This window comes from Microcaecilia unicolor, chromosome 5, assembly GCF_901765095.1.
Source record: "Microcaecilia unicolor chromosome 5, aMicUni1.1, whole genome shotgun sequence".
Classification (NCBI taxonomy): domain Eukaryota; kingdom Metazoa; phylum Chordata; class Amphibia; order Gymnophiona; family Siphonopidae; genus Microcaecilia; species Microcaecilia unicolor.
In genome coordinates this window covers 41282413-41305294 of record NC_044035.1, presented here as the reverse complement: position 1 = coordinate 41305294, position 22882 = coordinate 41282413, and the positions used below count along the sequence as shown (strand labels likewise).

Sequence of the window (22882 nt, the reverse complement as noted above, 5' to 3'; positions counted from 1 at the left end):
GACCATCTCAGTACGCTCTATCCATGGTGAAGACAATTTCACCCAGGAGTGCAAATCCTGGGCGATCTGCTGCCATAACAGCCCATAATTTAAATCATACATCCAAGTTCCACAAACCCCCCACCACCAAACACCCCCCCCCCCCCCCCAAAAAAAAATATCAAATAGAAGACCGTGTCCATCTGAAGGGAAATTGTTTCTAAAGACTGCTCACATGCGCACCAGGAAGAATGTATGTAGTCCTCCAATTTATACATGTTGACCCAAAATCCAGACACTCGTCCATAGGCTTCAAGCTTGGCCACAGTCCCCGAGAAACATTCGCTGGAATGAGTCGCAATAAAAAGAATATCATTAGCAAAAAGGCTAATTTTGTGATCCATGTCCCGTTCATGAACTCCATGAATTAATACCTGATCCTGAAACCGCTGAGCCAGGGGCTCAATGGCCAGAGCAAATAGCAGAGGGGACAGGGAACAGCCCTGCTAAGTGCCCCGGAAGTGTTCGTACAGCTCCAAATAGCGCCCATTCACCTTTACACAGGCCAGTGGATGGGTCTGTAAACTGATCGAATCAGCCACAAACCGGGGTCCCAAGCCCAACTGCGCCAGCACCCGGAACAGAAACAGCCAGGACACCCGGTCAAAGGCCTTTATCGTCCACAAGAGCAAATACAAGACTGGTGAGTACTCGAGGACAGATCTCTAATATTCAACAAAATCGAACTTGGTCAGGATGCAACAGCTGTGGTACCAACTCCATAAGCTGGTCTGCAGTACCCGAGGTAAAAATCTTGGTATCCACCCCGAAAAGAGAGATGGGCTATAGGAGTCACAACTTGTCGGATACCTCCCTTTCCTTTTGGATAAGAACTCTCCCCCTCACAGACGCATGAAGTATGACAATTGCATCCCCTCCCCACAGATTAAACAAGGCAATAGTAGAAGACAAGAAGACGCTGAAACTACTTGCTAAAATGCACCTAATCAAGGGATTTCCCTGTTTCATAGACTGAAGTACGTGCCGCACCTCTACCACAGTAATGGGACAGTGTAACAGATTGGCCTCCTGCCCAGGCACCTTACCCAGAGATACGCTGTCCAAATAAGAATTGATAGCTGCCTCAGTGGCCTCTACCACTGGGGTGTAGAGCTTTTGAAAAAACCTAGCAAAGGCCGCTCAAATCTCCGCAGAACTCAAGATACCCCTACCCCTTCCCCTTTTAGCCGCAGCACATTATTCCTGGTACCCTGCTTGCGCAGTCTATGGGCCAGTAAGCAACTAGCCTTATTGTTGAATTCAAAGTACTTTTGCCAGACACACTGGAGCCTAAGCTTTAACTGCTTTGCCTCCAGTTTTCACAATTGGCCCCTGGCCATCCAGTTGCTGTAGGAGCCCTCTCTCCTTAGGCGATCCTTGTGGCACTCCTCCAACAGGAGCAACGGGTCCCGCGGTCTCTACTCCTCCCTCTACCACTGCTGCTTTGTATGGGAGGCAATAGAAATGACCCCGCAGGGTTGCTTTAAGGCCCTCCCGTAGGGCCCTCCGGGAAAACTCCCTCTACACCATCAAACTCTAAGTAATCAAGCAGCAGCTGTTCCACTTGAGCTGCAGATCCTCCAGGAGGCCATCATTGATGCGCCAATAGAGATTACCACCCCCCCCCCCCCCCCCCCCCCAGAGCTCCACCTGGATCGGGGCATGAATCTGATTACATAATCCCCTCAATAATTGTACACTATGAAGCGAAAAACAACCCTGATCCAGAAAATATAATCAATTCTGGAATAGTTGCTAAGCGCTGAGGAGTAGAAAGTATAGTTACGAGTGATTCCATTAGTCTCTCCCCAACTATCTACTAAATTAAGATCATGCAGAAAGTGATGGAGCCTTCTTCGTATCCATACCATCTGCCTCCCAACTACCCGAGAGTTATCCAGCGTAGACGCTGCAGTCATTTTGAAGTCACCCCTTCAAATACCCCTTATAATAGTGACCCACTCAAAAAATGTGCCTTGCACTCCGTTAGGCACATACAGATTTACAACTGTATACACCTACCAGTTAATAGTTACCACTACTAGCAAAGATGGCCCTCATCATCCCTCCACACCAATTTCACCTCCAACCGTAACCCCTTGCACGCCATCCCACTTGTGACCCCCTCCCCCCATTAGAGGCCCAGAGAATGGTGAGATACCGTGGATAGTGAACCAGTTTCTCAGAGGACCACAGCAGATGGCTTTCCTGCACCATACAAACATCACCGTTCAAACGCTTCAACTCTTTAAAGAAGATAACTCCACTTGAAAGGTGAGTTCAGCCCCATTAGATTAAGTGAAACTACATGGACCAAAGTATCCCATATAAGCAAGAAATACTATTCCTCCCACCCCTGACCAACATTCCAACACCCCATCCCCCCCCCCCCCCCCCCCCCCCCCCCCCACACGCACTGCAACCAAATCACAATGGGAATCCATTCCCACTCCTGCTTCCAACACATGAGGATGTTTGACTCCATAGGAGTCACACAGGCACACAAACAACCAAAACCCCTAAGCCCACTGCCTCCAATAAGCCCAGCTCCCCCACCCCACACATGCATAGCTACTGTACACACTCCCACCATCCCAGCATCACACTGCAATCCCCCCCTCCCCACACACAGCAGCAACCTCACAAATCACTCCAAGCAGAGTCACCCATGTCCAACAGAGATACAGACCGCACAGAGGAACTGCAGGATCAGATCACACCAGGCCGGGCGCGGCCCCCTGGCACTCCCCTCTTTGCTGTCGACAGCTAGGGCCTCTACTGCCTGTCATCAAAAGCCAGCCAGGTGATGTCAGATCTTCTCATGACGATTCTGCACTACAGGTCTATGCAGACCGTCCTCCCAAGCATCTGCCACCATGGTGAACTTCACAGGGACCCCATTCAGGGGTCCCCAAAAAGAAAGGCCCACCGGTTAGCGCAACTTAGGCTTAAGCCAACACCTGGATAACTTCCCAAAGGCCCTACGCTTGACCAAAGTGAGGGCCACCAGGTCCTGATAAGTTCAGTCATTTGCCCCTGCCCTCAAACAATCCATGCTCCCATGCTTTTTTGAACATGAGCTCCTTTTCAGTAAAATGCAGGAAGCATGTTACCACATCTCTCGGGCAACCGCCCACTTGGGGACTCAAAGAGTGGTGCCACCCGTAGCAGCCAGAAGTAGATCGTGTTACCATTTTCCCCAAATCCTGAAATTCCAGCCAGTTTAGGAAGACCTCGGATCCGCAGGTTATTCTCCTCATGCGGTCAAGTATTCAGTTTTTGCCAGCAACTCCCAATGATCCTCATTCAATTCCTCCATTGCGGTCTGGGTCTTAGACACTGTGGTCTCACAGACATCACATGAGCTTCAGCCTGTTCAATCTGGACCCTCATGCCTGCCAGATTAGACTATCTCCTGCACTGGCTTCCTTGATGTGGGTTTTTACAAACACAAGCTCCATTTTGATCTCTCTAAACCAGCTGTGAAAGTCAATTGAGAAAACCCCTACTAGGTCACCACCAACCGCCACATCCTGTTCTCTGATGGTCACCATCTGATGCTGCTCCTCTGGATCTTCCGCATCCCAACTCCGCACATGGCTATGTCGCTCTCCCAACTTCGCTGGGTGGTTTGCACTCCACAGCAAGCATTTTAGCCAACATTCTTGCCAGCGGTTTAAACACTGGGGCTCCCCACACATTCATAATCCGGCAGGGTAGAAGAATCAGTGCGAAGATACAGCAGGGAGGCGATTTAGCTGGACCCTCCACAGAACTTCCATGTTATACAGCCATGCGTAAATACACAAGAAATAAACTATTTTTCAGATAAAAAAATAATCTGAAAGAGATCACAGTATGATACTGCAAGGAGGTAGACCCAAAGTAACCTCTCCATGAAAAGAGTGCTGGAAACATAGAATAGCCTCCACTGAAGTTGATGAAGGCCAAAACAGTGGCATAACTCAAAGCCTGGGATAGGTACGGAGGATCCTCTATTGCAAGAAGGGAGGGGAAACCATAGAGCTAGGGTCTGTGGCATTGCACCAGTAGTGAGCAGAGCTGAATGGGCCTTATAGTCCCTAACTGCCATCTCATCTGTTTTTCATGTCAGAGGATCATTAATATTGAGAGGGAAAAGACCTGAGCATTCAGTTCTTTAATATCATTTTCATGCATTCACAGTGAGAGTGTTTTTTCCCCCTAATGCCTATCTAAATTCTTCCTGGAACAGAGTTCCTATGGGATCAGAGCCCCAGGGGATTTAGATGGCAGATATTTCCTACTAGTTTACAACATAATGCAGAGTAGATTAAGAAAAGCAAGCAGCAGAATAAGTGAAAACACAGTGCTGTGTATGCTGTAGCACTAAATATTATTTGTAACTCCAATCAATAAGGGAGCCTTAACAGTGGATGAGCTATGGTTAATATTGCAGTCCACCTGTCTGAGTAGTATGTATTTGTTAATACAACCCTGTGTATGTATAAACAAGAGGGTATTTTTGCCTTGGTAAAGATTAGACTACAGCTGTAGTTCTGTGATGTAGTTCACTTCTTACATTATGCTCCATTCTAAATATTTTCCTTAGTATGGCACACAGAAATATTTCATACATACAGTATGTTTTTTAAATATGGTAATTTATGCCCACAATTGATGAAATGTTTTCTGCTTATCAAGGTTATGGTTTTGACACTTTTTCTGGGCCGAGCCCCTCCCTTTCCATCTTTCTCCTCCATAGGCTATATGGGAGGGATAGACACAATGATGTCTGGCCAAGAGTTACCAACTCTCAAATCATGGAGATATAAATAGCATTTAAGATATCCCTGTTTTCAAAGTTTATAGGTATGAATAATATATCTACCTATGAATGTCTCAACTACTTTAGTTTCAAGTTATTCGAGATTTAATATCCCTCCCATCAGACAGGTGACCTAGGCGCTTATAGTGTAAAATATAAAGTGTGGGACATATTGATAGACTAGATAGAGAGAGAGAGGGGAAAACTTTAATATCAATAGGTTATCAATATAAATCAAACAAAATAAAACATGGAAAAGAGTGGACTAACACAGCTACCACACTCCTCTACTTAATATCAATAGAAAAGTGGGGAAGGGGTAAAAATATAAGGTTGAAGGCTGTGATCATAGAACTGCATCCAGCACTTGCACAGATAAACTAGTGTGGCTGTTGGGAAGACATTCTTAAAAAGAAATGTCTAAGGTCTCCCTTGAATCGCTCAATGGAGGGCTGCATTCTTGGGGGATGAATATTATGTACTAAGCAGTTTTTGCTACCCACGATTTCTCAGTGGTCCTTGCAAATGGCCTTCTTTAATTTCTTGTTTCCTTTTCATCCTGCTAGACCAGTACAAACCAATGGATTGTGTCCCCCTACCAGCAGCTGGAGGCAGAGCAGCTGAACTGTTCCAGTGACATCACCAATAAGTGTTGCAGCCTGGAACTTATCAGTGTTCTCTGCCTCCAGCAGATGGTGCAGGTTGGACTGCTGCAACAGGATTCTTACGTATAAGCCTGGTTCCCCCAGGGCGCACCCTTCCCTTGTCCGATGTTGACTTCCAGGGATTGGTTCTCCAGACCTTCCCCTGATTTCTCTGAGCCTTAGCCTATGGGTTTTTGCTCAGTGCGGCTGGCTGACAGAAGACCTGTGGGGTGCCAGCAGGGATTAGTAGAATCCCCAGTCACTGTGAGTTGAGGCATGAGGATTCTTGGGTGGACGGGGGAAGGTTAGTCTGCAGTAATCCGTGTTCCCACTGGCTTAAGGTTTGGGGAAGCCAGCGGGTGAGTATTATTGCTGGCTCTTACTGATCAATATGTGATGGAGGGATGATGATTTTGACATTGCTTAAGGGACTTACCTGGAGCCAGGGGTGACCAACACAGTGCTAGTTAAATGCCCCCCCCCCCCCCCCCCCCCGGGTTGGTTAGATTCAAGGTGGGTTTGGTGAAAATGGCAGCCATTTTATGGTTTATTTGAACTTTATAAACTGCCCTTCCAGACAAATGTAACAGAGCAGTATACAATAAAAAGAGGAAATAGTTCTGTATCCTCCAGCCACATTTTTTGGTCTTGGACTGCTTTTGTTGCTACTTGAAGATCCTTTCTTTCTCTACATGATTCACAGAGTAATTGCTTGGGACTAGCAACTCTATGATCAATGATGTTCAGATGTCCTTTCTCCACCATTTTGTCCAGTTTTCTTGCATCAGCATGGGATGTCCTATGTGATCATAACCTCTTCATTTTCCATAACGCTCTTAGTTATGATTCCAGTTCTTTTCCAGTACAGCACTGTTGTAATGTTTACAAAGTTTCCATGGACAAGACGTGCCACCTTGTGTCTGTTTTTATAGAAATTTCTACCATCAAAACTTTGCAGTCTTCACGAGATATGACCTATTTCTAGCTTGCTCTTGCAGAATCTACAGATGTTTGCTGTACCAGTTTGTTCTATGCGTGCTATAACCATCTCGTCTATATTCCACTGTCCTGGTTTCAACAACCGTTCATTCTTAGGTTTCAGTTCATCTCTTTATAACCGTTCATGTGTCCGCTTTTGATCAGTTTAATGGTTTTCTGGAGTACACTTTGTATTTCCTGCTGTACTTATACCTTTAATGCAACTAAAAAGAACCCAGTCCACTCCCACCAGGAAACCAACAAAAGCAAAAAGGGGTGGAAATGGCACAAGAAGATGACCAGGATGGACAGAGCCAAATCCTTTATTTCAAAATGGTGATAACTAAAACCTTCCTCAGGGGTCCTATTATAGGGAACCAAAGGCGTATATAGAAAGCAGATGCAAGTAACAAAAGTGGTGAGAGAAGCCTTCAACTTCTCTTGAGGTAACCGGCAGCCATCCAAGAGAGGTTTGAAGGCTTCTCAGTGCTTTTGATACTTGTATCGCTTCTATATATGCCTTTGGTTCCCTATAGCAGGACCCCTGAGGAAGACTTCATAGCTAAACCACTTCTATGGACCCATAATTGGTCCATAGAATTGGTTCTTGCGCTGCTTGTTCACCGTTTTGAATAAGGATTTGGCTCTCTCATCCTGGTGCATCTTGTGGTACTTCCCACTCCTTTTTTGCTTTTGTTGCATTTGCCACTTAATCCTCACTTGCTGATCTAATTTGTAGAACAGTTTTTTTTCTCTCCCTTCCCTTTTGGTACTGTTGGATTCTCACTCAGTCCTTCTACTTGTCAGAATGCTTGTCCAAGTTTAATGGATTCTGGAAGTTTTCTTTCATATTTCAACCCATTTAAGCAATTTGGATCTGATGACACTGTTAAGTAAGACTGAAGGCGTATGATAGTAGCTATATAGGTGTAATCTATTTTTCTGAGATCCATTCCTCCTTCAGCTTGGGGAATGTACAGTTTTGGCATACACTGATTCTTCTAAATGACTTCATGGGCAGGGAGGAGTTTTCTCATTCCTACATCCAGTTTTTGAAGGCCTTTAAGAGGCCAGTCTACAGTTCCAAAGCTGTTTGAGAGTGCAGGAATTGCCGGCTGATTAATGGCTTATAACGTATTCTATGAAAATGCACTCTTCAATATCAGTTTTAGTCTCCTACAGTTTTCTTTACTGATCTTTCTTTCTCTTGGTGATTTATGCTTGATTGTTGCTCCTTCAAATCTACTCCTAGGTGTGTGTGTATGTATATATATATATATCTTCCTTTTCAAGGTCCTTTATCTTACAAGAAGGTGTACTCTGCTGTGTGGTCTAGTTAGGAATGCTGCACCCCTTGCACAATGGTGACATTTAGTGGTGGGACTTGGGGCCAAAATTGCAGCCTTCAGGGAGGAGCTGTGATCGCTAACCAAGTTAAGTGAGTAGGGCGAGGATATAAAATGGGGGAGAAATTCCTGCATAGTTATAAATAAAGGCTCAAGGTGCCAAATTTATTTATTTATTTATTTATTTGTTGCTTATATCCCACATTTTCCCACTTGTGCAGGCTCAATGTGGCTTACAGTAAGTTAAATAAGAGTACAAACTTAAAGATTAGGCAAGCATCTAACAGAGTGAACTAGGTAGGGTAGGGGACAAGGGATACATTAATCAACATAGTAAGATGAGGGGTAAGTCTTAGCAAAGAGGAATGTCTTTAACAACTTCTTAAAAATCACAACATTGGTTCCAAATGAGCTGGAAGATTAAAGGAAACAGGAAGAAATTTAAAGTCAGATTAAAGTGTGCTTTGTTGCAATGTGACCAGAAATGGAATAATGTATATAATAGTTCGTTGTGAAGCCTTATATGGAATAATGTATATAATAGTTCGTTGTGGAAGCCTATATGGATAAAATGTTCTTTCATAAATGACAGGCTGTTTCTTGGTGTGAGTTAAATGTATAAGTATCAGGGGCACATTGCAGGAACAAGAGCAGTAATATGATAACATATTCACTTTGGTGGCTATTACCAGTATGATCAAGAAGTAGCTGAAAATGTGAATGGTGTGGTCTGTTTTACTCTTCCAGGAGAAGGTGAGCCAGCTGAAGGATGAGGTGCGCTTGCAGTATGAGAAGATGCACCAAATTCTAGACGAGGACCTGAGGAAGACTATGGACATACTAGACAAGGCACAGGCAAAATTTTGCAATGAGAATGCTGCCCAGATACTGCACCTCAATGAGCGCATGCAGGAGGCCAAGAAACTGCTCAGCTCTGTGCAGGTCATGTTCGACAAGACAGAGGACATCAACTTCATGAAGGTATGCTGATTGATATACTCTTAACGAGCACGCAGTCTGAGTCATACTGCTTGCCCTGTGATTTTTATTTTCTCCCAAGATTGTGTAATGAGAGGTAGTTCAGATATCTGTATTCAGAAACTGCTGAATGGGTAAGAGATCTGGAGGTTCAGCAGAACTTATCCAGACAAGCTTGCCCTGAACATCCAGATAGTTCAATGATAGGGAAAAAGTCATTCCCCCCAATTGTCTCTATTATTGCATATATATCTTACTGAATGGTTTTTGGTCTTTAAACAAAATGTAATATTAGACAAAAGTAAACACATAAAACAGTTGTTAAATTACTTTGTTTATTTAAGGAACAAAGTTATGCAATACCCATATACACCCATGTGAAAAAGTAACTGCCTTCTTAATCAACCAATTGACCACATTTAATTGATCATTAGATTCATCTGATTGACCACAGCTAGGCTTGATTATAGCCAGCCAGCCCTGTTGAATCTAAATCTCACTATGTATTGAACCTTACCATGAGAGTGAAGTAGTCACCACAAAGTTTCTGCAAGAAACCATGATCAAAGGAAATTCCAGAACAGATGAGTGAAAAAATGTTGAAATGTATCAGTTTGGAAAGGGTTGAAATCCATTTCTAGAGCTCTGGAACTCTACCGAACCACTGTGAGAGCCGTGGAGGGGCATAATCAAACGGGGATGACTATCTCTAAGGGCGCCCATCTCTAAGGCGTCCGGCGAAGGGGCGGGGAAACAGCTATTATAGAATCAAGATGGGTGTCCATCTTTCGTTTCCATAATACGGTCGGGGACGCCCAAATCTCAACATTTGGTCGACTTTATTTGGTCCCTCTTTTTTCACGACCAAGCTCAAAAAGGTGCCCAAACTGATCAGATGACCACTGGAGGGAATCAGGGATGACCTCCCTTACCTCCCCCAGTGGTCACCAACCCCCTCCCACCCAAAAAAAAAAAATTTTTTTAAATATTTTTTCCAGCCTCTATGCCAGCCTCAGATGTCATACCAGCTCCATCACAGCAGTATGCAGGTCCCTGGAGCAGTTTTTAGTGAGTGCAGTGCACTTCAGGCAGGCGGACCCAGGCCATCCCCCCCCCCCCCCCCCCCCACACCTGTTACACTTGTGGTGGTAAATGTGAGCCCTCCAAAACCCACCAGAAACCCACTGTATCCACATATAGGTGCCCTCCTTCATCCCTAAGGGCTATGGTAGTGGTGTACAGTTGTGGGGAGTGGGTTTTAGGGGGGGGGTTGGGGGGCTCAGCACCCAAGGTAAGGGAGCTATGCACCTAGGAGCAATTTGTGAAGTCCACTGCAGTGCCCCCTAGGGTGCCCGGTTGGTGTCCTGTGCACTACGAATGCTGGCTCCTCCCATGACCAAAGGGCTTGGATTTGGACGTTTTTGAGATGGGCGTCCTCGGTTTCCATTATGGCCAAAAACCAGAGACGACCATCTCTAAGGTCGACCTAAATGTTGAGATTTGGGCGTCCCGACTGTATTATCGAAACGAAAGATGGACGTCCATCTTGTTTTGATAATACGGGTTCCCCTGCCCCTTCGCCGGAACGTCCTAGAGATGGCGCCCTTAGAGATGGTCGGTCCCGTTCAATTATGCCCCTCTATGGGGCTCATTTTCGAAAGAGAAGGACGTCCATCTTTCGACGTAAATTGGAAGATGGCCGTCCCTTCTCCCAGGGATGTCCAAATCAGTATAATCGAACCCGATTTAGGACGTCTCCAACTGCACTCCATCGCAAGGACGGCCAAAGTTCAAGGGGGCGTGTTGAAGGCGTAGCGAAGGCGGACTTTGGCGTGTCTAACACTTGGACGTCCTTGACCCATAATCGAAAAAACAAGGACGTCCCTGACAAACACTTGGACGTTTCACCTGGACCCTGTTTTTCTTACGAGTAAGGCACAAAAAAGGTGCCCGAAATGACCACATGACCCCTCCCACCCTCAAAAACATCTTCAAAATATGTCGTGCCAGCCTCAGATGTCATACTTGGGTCCATGACAGTGCATGCAGGTCCCTGGAGTTTTAATGGGTATTGCAGTGCACTTCAAACAGGCGGACCCAGGCCCATACCCCCCCCCCCCCCCACCTGTTACGTTTGTGGAGGGAACTGCAAGCTCTCCAAAACCCACCACAAACCCACTGTATCCATATATAGGTGCCCCCCCTTCACCCGTAAGGTCTATGGTAGTGGTGTACAGTTGTGGGTAGTGGGTTTTGGTGGGCTCAGCACATAAGGTAAGAGAGCTATGTTCCTGGGAGCAATTTATGAAGTCCACTGCAGTGCCCCCCAGGGTGCCCAGTTGGTGTCCTGGCATGTCAGGGGGACCAGTGCACTACAAATGCTGGCTCCTCCCACGACCAAATGGCTTGCATTAGGACGTCTTTGACATGGACGTCTTTGTTTTGAAAATACGAGTTTCCCTGCTCCTGGATTTCGCCATTTTGCAAGGACGTCCAAATCGCAACTTGGACATCCCTTTTGAAAATGCCCCTCTTTATCAGACGTGGATGTTAAAAATACCATCTTGGTAGCTCAGACCAGATGGATTTTACGACACCAGCATGGTTAAAAGGTGAAGAAAATAAGAAGCAACATAAGCACTGGCAAGTCGGATGCAAAGCATGAATAAAGAAGGCTAAAAGAGAATATGAAGAGAAACGCTGCAGAGTCTAAAACTCACAGTAACAACTTTTTCAGGTACATCAGAAGCAGAAAGCCTGCGAGGGAATCCGTGGGACCATTAGATCACGAAGGAGCAAAAGGGGCGCTCAGGGAGGACAAGGTCATAACGGAGAAACTGAATGAATTCTTTGCTTCAGTCTTTACAGAAGAAGATGTAAAAGATCTGCATGTACTGGAATTGGTTTTCAAGGGTGATGATGCAGAGGAACTGAAAGAAATATCGGTGAACCTGGAAGATGTACTGAGCCAAGTTCATCATCTGGACCAGATGGCATACATCCAAGGGTACTCAATGAACTCAAGCATGAAATTGCTGATCTACTGTTAGAAATATGTGTCATTAAAATCGTCCATAGTACCTGAAGATTGGAGGGTGGTCAATGTGACGCCGATTTTTAAATAGGGTTCTAGGGGTGATCCAAGAAATTATATACTGGTAAGTCTGACGTCGATGCCGTGCAAAGTAATGGAAACTATTATAAAGAATAAAATTACAGAAGACGTAGACAAACATGGTTTAATGGGACAGCATGGGTTCAGCAGAGGGAAGTCTTTCCTCACCAATTTGCTTCATTTCTTTGAAGGCATGAATAAACATGTGGATAAAAGTGAGCCGGTTAATGTAGTGTATCTAGATTTTCAGAAAGCTTTTGATAAAGTTCCTCATGAAAGACTCCTGAGAAAATTAAAGAGTATTGGGATAGGAGGCAAGGTTCTGGTGTGGATTAGGAATTGGTTATTGGACAGAAAACAGATGGTAGGGTTAAATGGACATTTCTCTCAATGGAGGAGGGTGAACAGTGGAGTGCCACAGGAATCTGTATTTGGACCGGTACTATTTAACATATTTATAAATGATATGCAAATCGGAACGACAAGTGAGGTGCTCAGACTTGCAGATGATGCAATACTATTCAAGGTTGTTAAAACACGTGCAGACTGTGAAATATTGCAGGAAGACCTTAGGAAATTGGAAGACTGGGCATCCAAATGGCAGATGAAATTTAATGTAGACAAATGGAAGGTGATGCACGTTGGAAAGAATAATCTGAATCATAGTTATCTGATGATTGGGTCCACCTTGGGGGTCAGCGCTCAATAAAAGATCTGGATGTCCTTGTAGCTAATATGCTGCAGCCAAAAATGCAAATAGGATGCTAGGAATTATTAGGAAAGGGATGGTGAATGAGACCAGAAACACTTATAATGCCTTTGTATTGCTGCATGGTGCATCCGCACCTTGAGTATTGCATTCAGTTCTGGTCACCATATCTCAAAAGGTTCAAAGAAGAGCGACCAAAATGATAAAGAGGCTGGAACTCGTCTCGTATGAGGAAAGGCTAAAGAGGTTATGGCTCTTCAGCTTTGAAAAGAGATGGATGAGGGGAGATGTGGTTGAGGTCTACAATATCCTGAGTGGTGTAGAACGAGTGGAAGTAAATCAATTTTTTTACTCATTCCAAAAGTACAAAGACTAGGGGACACTACTTTTAAAACAAATAGGAGGAAATATTTTTTCACTCAACAAATAGTTACACTCTGGAACTCTTTGCTGGAGGATGCCGTAACAGCGGTTAGTGTACCTGGATTTAAAAACGGTTTGGACAAATTCCTGAAGGAAAAATTCATTGTCTGCTATTGAGGCACACATGGGGAAGCAACTGCTTGCCCTGGGATTTGTAGTATGGAATGTTGCCACAATTTGGGTTTCTGCCAGGTACTTGAGACCTGGAAAGCATGATACTGGGCTAGATTGACCATTGGTCTGACCCAATATGACTACTCTTATGTTCTTATGTATTTCACAACCGATCTAACTTGCAGGTCATTGGTATAAAAGAATGGCTAGTACCTTAATCGATTTCTCAGTTGGAAGAGAGATTCCAGATAGCAAATGAACAGATTAAGGAATAGAATTTAAAGAAGTAGTTAACGATAGTAACTTGTTTCTATTCTTAAGTTCTATGCACAAATGACTCAAAGTGGAACTGTTTGGACAACAGAGGTCACATTTTATATCTGGTATAAAGCAAATACAGCATTCCAGTAGTCAAAAATGGTAGTGGTAGTGTGATGTGGGGATGCTTTGCTGCCTCAGGACCTGGAAACCTTGGCATTATTGAAGGAACCATGAATTCTGTACTGCACCAGAAAATTCTAGTCATCTGTCCGTGAACTGAAGCTGAAATGGAATTGGTTTATGCAGGAAAGCAATGATCCAGAACACAAAAGCAAGTTTACATCTGAATAGCTGAAGAGAAATAAAATTAGTTGTGGATTGGCCTAGTGGAAGTCCTGATTTGAACCCAATAGAGATGCTGTGGCAGAACTTGAAATGAGCAGTTCACGCATGAAAACCTACAGACGTCTGAGTTTAATGTAACTCTGCAAAGAAGAGTGGGCTAAGATTCCTCAACTGCGATGTGAAAGACTGATATCAAATTATAGGAAGTTTTGGTTGTGATTAATTCTGTTTAAAATGGTGCAGCCAGTTATTACATTTACAGGGCAGTTACTTTTTTGCATAGGTGATATGTGTATTGGATAACTTTGTTCCTTAAAAAAATGAAGTAATAATTTAAAAACTGTGTTGTGAGTTTACTCAGGTTTCCCTTGTCTAATATTACATTTTGTTCAAAGATCAGAAACCATTCAGTGTGGTATATATGCAATAATAGAGGAAATTGGAAGGTAGGGACTTTTTTCCGCATCATTTTATATGGATATCTTTACCCAGATAATTTTAGGATAGCTATTTTTGCAGACCTTCAGGCTTATTTTCGAAAGAGAAGGGTGCCCATCTTTTGACACAAATTGCAAGATGGGCATCCTTCTCATAGGGTGGCCCAAATCGGCATAATCGAAAGCCGATTTTGGGCGTCCTGAACTGCTTTCCGTCGCAGGGACGACCAAAGTTCACGGGGGCGTGTCGGAAGCATAGCGAAGGCGGGACTGGGGTGTGCCTAACTAGGGCGTCCTCGACAGATAATGGAAAAAAGAAGGGCGTCCCTGATGAGCACTTGGGTAACTTTACTTGGTCCATTTTTTCTTACGACAAAGCCTCAAAAAGGTGCCCAAACTAACCAGATGACCACCGGAGGGAATCGGGGATGACCTCCCCTTACTTCCCCAGTGGTCACTAACCCCCTCCCACCCTAAAAAAACCTTTTTAAATATTTTTGCCAGCCTCTATGCCAGCCTGAAATGTCATACCCAGCTCCCTGACAGCAGTATGCAGGTCCCTGGAGCAGTTTTAGTGGGTGCAGTGCACTTCAGGCAGGCGGACCCAGGCCCATCCCCTGTTACACTTGTGGTGGTAAATGTGAGCCCTTCAAAACCCACCAGAAACCCACTGTACCCACATGTAGGTGCCCCCCTTCACCCCTTAGGGCTATGGTAGTGGTGTACAGTTGTGGAGAGTGGGTTTTATGGGGGGGGGGGGGTTGGGGGCTCAGCACCCAAGGTAAGGGAGCTGTGCACATGGGAGCAATTTGTGAAGTCCACTGCAGTGCCCCCCTAGGGTGCTGGTTGGTGTCCTGGCATGTGAGGGGGACCAGTGCACTACAAATGCTGGCTCCTCCCACGACCAAAGGGCTTGGATTTTGCCGTTTTTGAGATAGACGTCTTTAGTTTCCATTATCGGCGAAAACCTGAGGTCGCCCATCTCTAAGGTCGGCGATCTCAACATTTAGGTTGACCGTCTTTAAGGTCGACCCAAATGTTGAGATTTGGCCGTCCCCGACCGTATTATCGAAACGAAAGATGGACACCCATCTTGTTCCAATAATGCGGGTTTCCCCGCCCTTTGGCGACACCGTACTTAGAAATGGGCACCCTTATAGATGGGCACCCCTGTTCGATTATGCCCCTCCAAGTCCACACTTATATTTTGTATTAACAAAATTGCCTGAAGAAATGGGTAGAGTGTGATATTTTTAAATTATTAGATTAGTGCGGGTAAAAAGCTGAATTTAACTGCATGAATATGAACCTATCACTATCCAGACAAGGTTAATCCTTAGCTGCCCCTGAAAATCTCATATCTGTGCTTGATTTCCATTAGAAGGATTGGAGTGTGAATCCCTTAAAGGAAAATGGAAAATTAATTTTACTAAGACTAACTAGTGGTTCTCAACCTGGTCCTGGAGGCACCCCAGCCAGTTAGGTTTTCAGGCTATCCACAATGAATTCTGAAGAGAGAGATTTGCTTGCTTATGTTCTTACGTATATTATGCGTGCAAATCTCTCATGAATATTCATTGTGGATATGCTGAAAGGACCAAGTTTGGGAACCACTGGATTAGTCTCTCCTAAATTTTCATTTGTGTTTTGTAATGCACTTGATGTTGAGACACTGATTCACACACTAGGTTTTACTCCTGTTTCTGGGTCATAACAAAGGCTTACTCTGCCCCTTCTAGTCCAATGGCAGGATCCCAAGTTTCAGGCACGCTAAAGGAACTAGTAAGACAGAATGCAACAGAAAAGGAGGCCAGCAAAGCACATGATCTGTCTTATCAGTCACTGTAAAAGTAGGGGCCCCACATCATGACTAAATAATTCAAGTAGTGAAAACAAAATCAAAAAGCAGTGATGGTTTGGCTTTACATAAATATGCAGTATGGTATTTTTGCAATATTGTTGGAGAAAAGCGAGAGCCGAGAAATACTCTTCAGAAACTTGTGGGCTTGATCTGGTTCACTTTGCACAGTCAATCAGTTCCATCTTGAGTAATCTCCAGGTGATAGTACAGGGAGCTGTATACTAACTTCAGACTCAGAGGCTGGTGCAGTAAAGTGTGCTAGGCTTTGTGCACAGGTTAGACTGGTTGTAGCACACAATTTTGTGGTTGCACAATGTAAAAACAAGTTTTGCATATGCGATGCCTGTGCGCAAAGCCTCATGTATATATCAGTGCATAGCATGTTTAGATCCCACAGTAAAGAAGATATTAGATATTCAGCAAAGATGCAGAAAACCTGAAGGGTGATCTTGGGGTTCTCTGGCACTGACACTAACCCTGAGGAGGAGTAAAGGGTTAGCGTGTTCTTCTGCAGTTAGCACTGGAGAGGATTTGATGTCTGTTTCTTCATGTTACTGTGAAGAGGAGGAGATGGGGAGGGGGTGAGAGGTATGCTGGAACAAAGAAATTGACAAAAACTGATATTTGCAAAAACTGTGCATCATCATTTTGACTTGCATGGGCATGCAATTAGGATAGCAGTCCTGTTTTCTTGATTGCCAAATTATAGCAGCTGCTAGTGCAAATGTGTGCCTGGTTTGTTATTCCACATTAATGAACATTTTTTGGGCACACACCATTGGATTTATATCTGGAAGCAATTTTTTTTTTTTTACATGCGCTTTAGGAAACTGTGCTGAACTTTAGCACAGAGCCCTAATACACCGCTGTCTGTATCAGCCCCTCCAATTGTTTACACTTTAAAAGTGTTTGGGTTAGTTAAGAGGCTGCTTCCTAGTGGTAGCTGACAAAGAAATGAATTGTGCCCTCCAGTTCTATTCATAGTCACCACAATCCTAGGTGGCGTGTTTCCAACTCAGGAGGAGAGGAAACTGGACTTTCTTTATGAAAGAAGGGCTATCTGTAGCTAGGCACATTCACCAGTAAATCCACCGCCCTAGGGAAACTTGAGCTGACTCAGTCTTATATAGCCTATAGAACTGGAGGAAGAAGTTTTGAATGTTAATTGGTCTCCACCTTGCTTCTGCTAAAGAATTGATTTAGGATTTACTTGACTGTTGTACCGGTTGCTCCTCATTTGATAACTCAGGATATGTCCCAACAAAACTTGTCAGGTATGAGACGGATAAGTGCTGTGACCAGTGAAAACATTAACTTATTGTTCCTGTCAATCTGCCATCACTAACTTTGTGTTTTCCTTCATAGAATACCAAGTCGGTGAAAATCTTAATGGACAGGTGAGATCTCTTGCAGTTCAACTATAAACAGCCTTGCAAGTCTCAGCATGGCTGCTGCAGCAAATGCATGCCGTCAGGATAGCCTTATAATCATTTCAGTGATGATCTTCCTCACTCCTTGGTGCATAAAGCCCTTGATTTCTTAGCCTCTTTGGGTTCTGTTTCCAAACTGCTTGCATATTCTGTAGCAGTCTGTATTTGTAATACCCATGGGTTTTGGTGGTGGTCCTCTCTCTGGACAGTTTCCACTCTTAGAATGTAAACGTTTTAAGAGCTGCCTTAGCTAGAACCATGGCTTTTTGAGAGCATGAACTCTGCATTGTTCTCCTCAGAATCCAGTAGCCAAGTATCTGAGTATTAAGGTCACTGCAAAGCCTTATTTCCCTGTGTTGTAAGGGGGAGGGAGATGCTAAGAAGTAAGCGTCCATAGCCTGACTCCTCATAGGGTGATGTTTCCTATGAGGTCTTCTCTTGGTATCAGAATGTCTTCAGAATGCTAAGCTGCCTCATGCAGTTGGATTTGAAACAGGTGGTGCACATCTGTCACTCCTGGGAGAGACTAAAAGAAGGAATGTGGAGAGTTTTAGTGTAAATTTGGTTTTCCTTTTACTAACAGGACCCAAAATTGCACAGGAGGGAGTCTGCCTCCTCCCAAGATAGGCCACCTGAACTCTAAACTTTTCCTGAATGAGATTTCAAAGAAGGAGAAACAGCTGAGAAAAATGCTGGAAGGTAAGTACCAGCAATTGGGCAACATGCCTTACAAATACTGCTGAGACTCTGCAATGAGAGATTGCTTCCTCTTTCCCTGCCCCCCGAAGTCTTTCTTGGTTTTCAAAAGGAGTAAGCGTAGAGGGTTGTTCCTTGGAGTGAGTTGAGCCAAGCCTTTTTTTTATTATTTTAGATTTAAAACCTTTTATATACCATCCTACCAAAAATCAGAATTGTTTACATTGTTACATAGTAGCAATGAACAAAGCCATTAAAATAGGTCCAAAGATTGACAATCACATATATGAAATAATATCACACAACATCAAACAGACTTTTTTTAGATTATAGACAGACTTTAGCCATTTGAGCAAAATTAACCCAAGTCACTGAGAACCCATAGCCTTTCAAGTGCCCCACCCACTGACCCCTTGAAGGCCGCTTCCTGAAAACGCACTATGTATCATAAAGAGAACATTGTACTGAGCACCAGATCCTGTATTAAAGCAGTTGCCAAGCATATCTTGAAAGGTTGTTTATACATGTACATCCTATAAAAACTCCAGGAAGTGTGCTCCTTGGCACAGTGTAAATACTGTGGTGAGCACTAGCAGTACATTTGAGAGACTAGTTTATAATTAGGCGTGAGGTTCATTGTTCCCATGGTATGCGCAAAACTGACCCATTTGGGGATGTTATCCCAGAGGATATTAATATGAGAATTGAATGGGATTTGGTAGCTATAGTATACCAGTGTGTATATATAAGGGAATCTACAAAGTAAACAGGTGTGTTGATAAGGCATTAGCCATACCAAGCCTCATTCAATCCTCATATATAATTTTAGCCTCTTTCAGGACAATATTCATAGTAACATAGTAGATGATGGCAGAAAAAGACCTGCACGGTCCATCCAGTCTGCCCAACAAGATAACTCATATGTGCTACTTTTTGTGTATACCTTACCTTGATTTGTATCTGTCTTTTTCAGGGCACAGACCGTATAAGTCTGCCCAGTACTAGCCCCGCTTCCCAACCACCAGCCCCTTGATTTGTATCTGTCATTTTCAGGGCACAGACCGTATAAGTCTGCCCAGCACTAACCCCGCCTCCCAACCACCAGCCACGCCTCTGCCATCCAATCAAGTCTCCGCTAAGCTCCTGAGGATCCCTTCTTTCCAAACAGGATTCCTTTATGTTTATCCCACGCATGTTTGAAAGCCAATTTTGTGTTTGCTGTCAGCCGTATAGCAGGCCTAAGCTAACCAGATGGCAGTTGAACATGGATTTTGGAATGAACCAAGGGGGGGAGGAGGGAAAAGGGGCAGGAGGGAAGGACCTCAGAAAGAGCCATGGGGGATGGTGGGAGGAAAGGCACTTGGGAAAGAAGCCATGATGAATGGGTAGTGACTGCCAGGGATTTTAAGGATAGTGGAAAGAATGGACAACAACTAAGGAATTATTTTTTTATCCCCACATATCAAGTGCATAAGTAATGAAGTACCTGAACTAGTGGAGAACAAATCCACCAAAGTGGATAAAGAACAACAATATCCCATGGATATCTAGGGAGCAAAGAGGAGTGAGAACGGAACCAGCTCTTCAATGAACAAACCGGAGATGTTCGAAGACCCCAAAGGTCTTTTCAAGACGAGCACGTCACTCTCCAGCGACTTATTCTGTATGCCTTGTCTGCTAACTTCTCCATACATAATATTCAGACTCCTGAGGAAGGCACTTGCAGTGCCGAAACAGGGTACCTTGTAGAGTCTCATTAAATTATACTTCCAACTTCGAACGTCTCTGGTTTGTTCATTGAAGAGCCTGGTTCCGTTCCCACTCCTCTTTTGTACCTGAACTGCTACCAGAACCAGACTTTTCAAAGGAAAATCTGTGGGGGAACTTCCCTATGAAATTCACATGCAGGTCTGTGGATATAAAGTACAAAGTTGACTGTGAGGGCTAAGCTGTAAGGGAGAGAGAGACTAGAGATGTAGGGTGTGACTAGAGAGAGAAGTTGCTGGGGAAAGGCTAGAGAAAGAGACTGGTGGGGTAGGAGGGAAAAACTAGTGAGGATGTGCTGGAATAAAAGAGAATGATGGGGAGGGCCTGGGGATTGAGAGAGAGGTGGGTGGTACTGAGTAGGAGAAAGAAGGACATTGAAAGGGATTAGGTGGAGAAAGACTGGAGAAAGCTGGCAGTGAGACTTCTTGATAAAGGCGATGGAGAGGAACTAATACACAAGGATTGAGGAAGAGAAGACCTGTGGAGAGTGACTTGGCTGAGGGAAAGAGATACTGGTTGGGAAGGTTCAATGAGGAGGCTAAGGTGGGGAAGTGAGACTTGTGAGGTTGAGATGGGGGGTCCCTGAACCTAAAGAGGGTGCAGGCACTCCCATTCTGCTCATGTGTAGAAGTCTGTAGGCTTCTTTATATGCTATCCAATTTTAAATGGCGAAGCAACACTTTCTTTATCTTATATCCTTTGCTACCTATAGAGAATGATATGGGGACAAGTTTGTCCACACCCCGTCCCCGTGGGTTCTGTCTCCATCCCCACCCCATCCCCTCAGGCTCTGTCTCCGTCCCTGCCCCGTCCCCATGTGCTCTGTCCTCATCTGCAGAAGCCTTGAACAATTATGATTTTATATTTAAATATTTTTATTAAAGTATAAAAAGGAACAATATGCTGTGCAACTGTTGTGTATAAATTACAAATAGAAAACAATAATAACAGTGAGCAGCTATAACAACCCTCCTCACTACTACCCTCTACCCATCCAACCCGAACAATAGTTAATTTCTACTACCCCAAGGAATCCTAATCCATCCTGTTAAAATGTCCAGGGGTACAAAATACAACCCGTTCTGTATGCCTAGAGGGGAGAAATATGCCCTATGAACTGTTATGATTTTTTTAATCTGTGGCTAAATAAGAAGTCATCAACAATCTCAGGATTCAGTCTAGCTCTCCTGTCTTCCACAGTCTTCTTGCAATAGAAGATGTCTTCTTAGAAGATGTGCTGGTGGCAGGATGTACAGGATCCCCCACGCAAATTTTGCTAGTTGTGGCCGCATGTTTGCTTGTTTTTCCAAAAAAAATCAAAATATTGTCTGCATCGCTTAAATATAAATAACAGTCCAGTTGATTAACAAGTTTCAAAGTAGAAAATGACACAGGGACAAAGTTTGTCCCCACCCCTGTGGGCTCTGTTCCCATCCCTGTCCCATCCCCGCGAGCTTTGTCCCCATCCCTGCAGTTACTGCAGGTCCCTGTCCCCGTGTCATTCTCTAGCTACCTACCACTCGCCCTTTGTCATTCATTTTTGTACAATTTCCAGATGGGATGAGGAATGGAAGCCAGCTAACTAAATACCTTGCAAATTCCATGGAGGTGACGAGAGAGTGTTTATTTCACAGATCCTGTTATATGACATGTTTGCAGATGCATCACTATGAATAGAAAACTGCAGGAGAGAAATACTAAAGAGCTGCTTTGAGTGAGGGCTAATTAAATCCTGTTTTCTAATCTTGCGATAAAAGGGAGTTTGGATTTAGTGCACACCTTTTTCAATAATATCTGAAAGCAAGTTGCATTCAAATACATGAATATTTTTCTGTTTTCGGAGGGCTTACAGTCTGTTTGTACTGAGCCAGTGGAGGTTTTAAGCGACTTGCCCAAGATTACAAGGAGCAGCAGTGTGAGTTGAGCCCTGGCTTCCTTAGTTCTCAGCCTGCTGCTCTGATCATTAGGGAAAATGTCGTTTTTTCCATTGTTTTGCTGGCGTAAACATATGTAATTAAAGCACAATTTATGGGCATTAGACTTTCTTAAAGCTCACTAGCTGGGGTAGCTTATCGGGTATACCATGAGAACGGGGAAAATATGTTAAGCTGTAAGTCCAGTTCTGGGAGCAGGTTATGCTGTTTACTTCCCTCCTGTAGAAATGCTCTCATCGTGTTCACTGGGAGACTCTTATAGAGATGGGGGGGGGGGGGGGGGTATGATTGAGGTCTATAAAATCCTGAGTGGTGTAGAACAGGTAGAAGTGAACTGATATTTCACTCTTTTAAAAAGTACTCAATGAAATTATGTGGACATACTTTCAAAACAGAGGGAAATATTTTTTTCGCTCAAAGACTAGTTAAGCTCTGCTGTTACCACATCCTCCGGCAGCGAATTCCAGTTAGCGTATCTGGGTTTAAAAAGGTTTGCACAAGTTCCTGGAGGAAAAGCCCCATTCTCTATTATTGAGGTGAACATGGGGGAAGCCACTGCTTGCCCCAGGATTGGTAGCATGGATTGTTGCTACTAATTGGGTTTCTGCCACTGGATTGGCCACAGTTGGAAGCATGATACTGGGCTAGATGAACCATTGGTCTGTGGTCTGACCCAGTATGGCTGTTTTTATGTTCTGGTGAGTAAAGAGCAGGTTGTATCTGCACAGGTATTGGTTACAATCTTTGTATTATTATTTACCTGTTGTTCCTGTAATAGTGAAGCAGAGCATGTTGTAGTAGAACTAATTTATTGGGCAATATGATACTCATTTCCTCTTGAAGCCCACAGACTGTTCTTACAGCATGCTACCGTAAAAATGCCAGGCTTTAGACAAGCTCTTTGGCTCGATGGCAGAGTTTACACACTAAAAAACAAGGGACAGACCCAATAATACTCACAAAAACTGAATATGTGTGACATCTCTTCATTTGGTTGT

The 22882-nt window shown here is 44.0% G+C and overlaps 1 protein-coding gene across 1 annotated transcript in view; it reads left to right on the top strand.

Annotated features, from left to right (window-relative positions):
* The window catches only part of TRIM8 (tripartite motif containing 8), a 134772-nt gene that overhangs the window by 101353 nt on the left and 10537 nt on the right, over positions 1-22882 (top strand). Inside the window, exons 3-5 of the mRNA XM_030202829.1 lie at positions 8562-8795; positions 17423-17454; positions 18071-18186. Of these exons, the coding sequence (XP_030058689.1) occupies positions 8562-8795; positions 17423-17454; positions 18071-18186 (382 nt within the window). The remainder of the gene's footprint in view (positions 1-8561; positions 8796-17422; positions 17455-18070; positions 18187-22882) is intronic.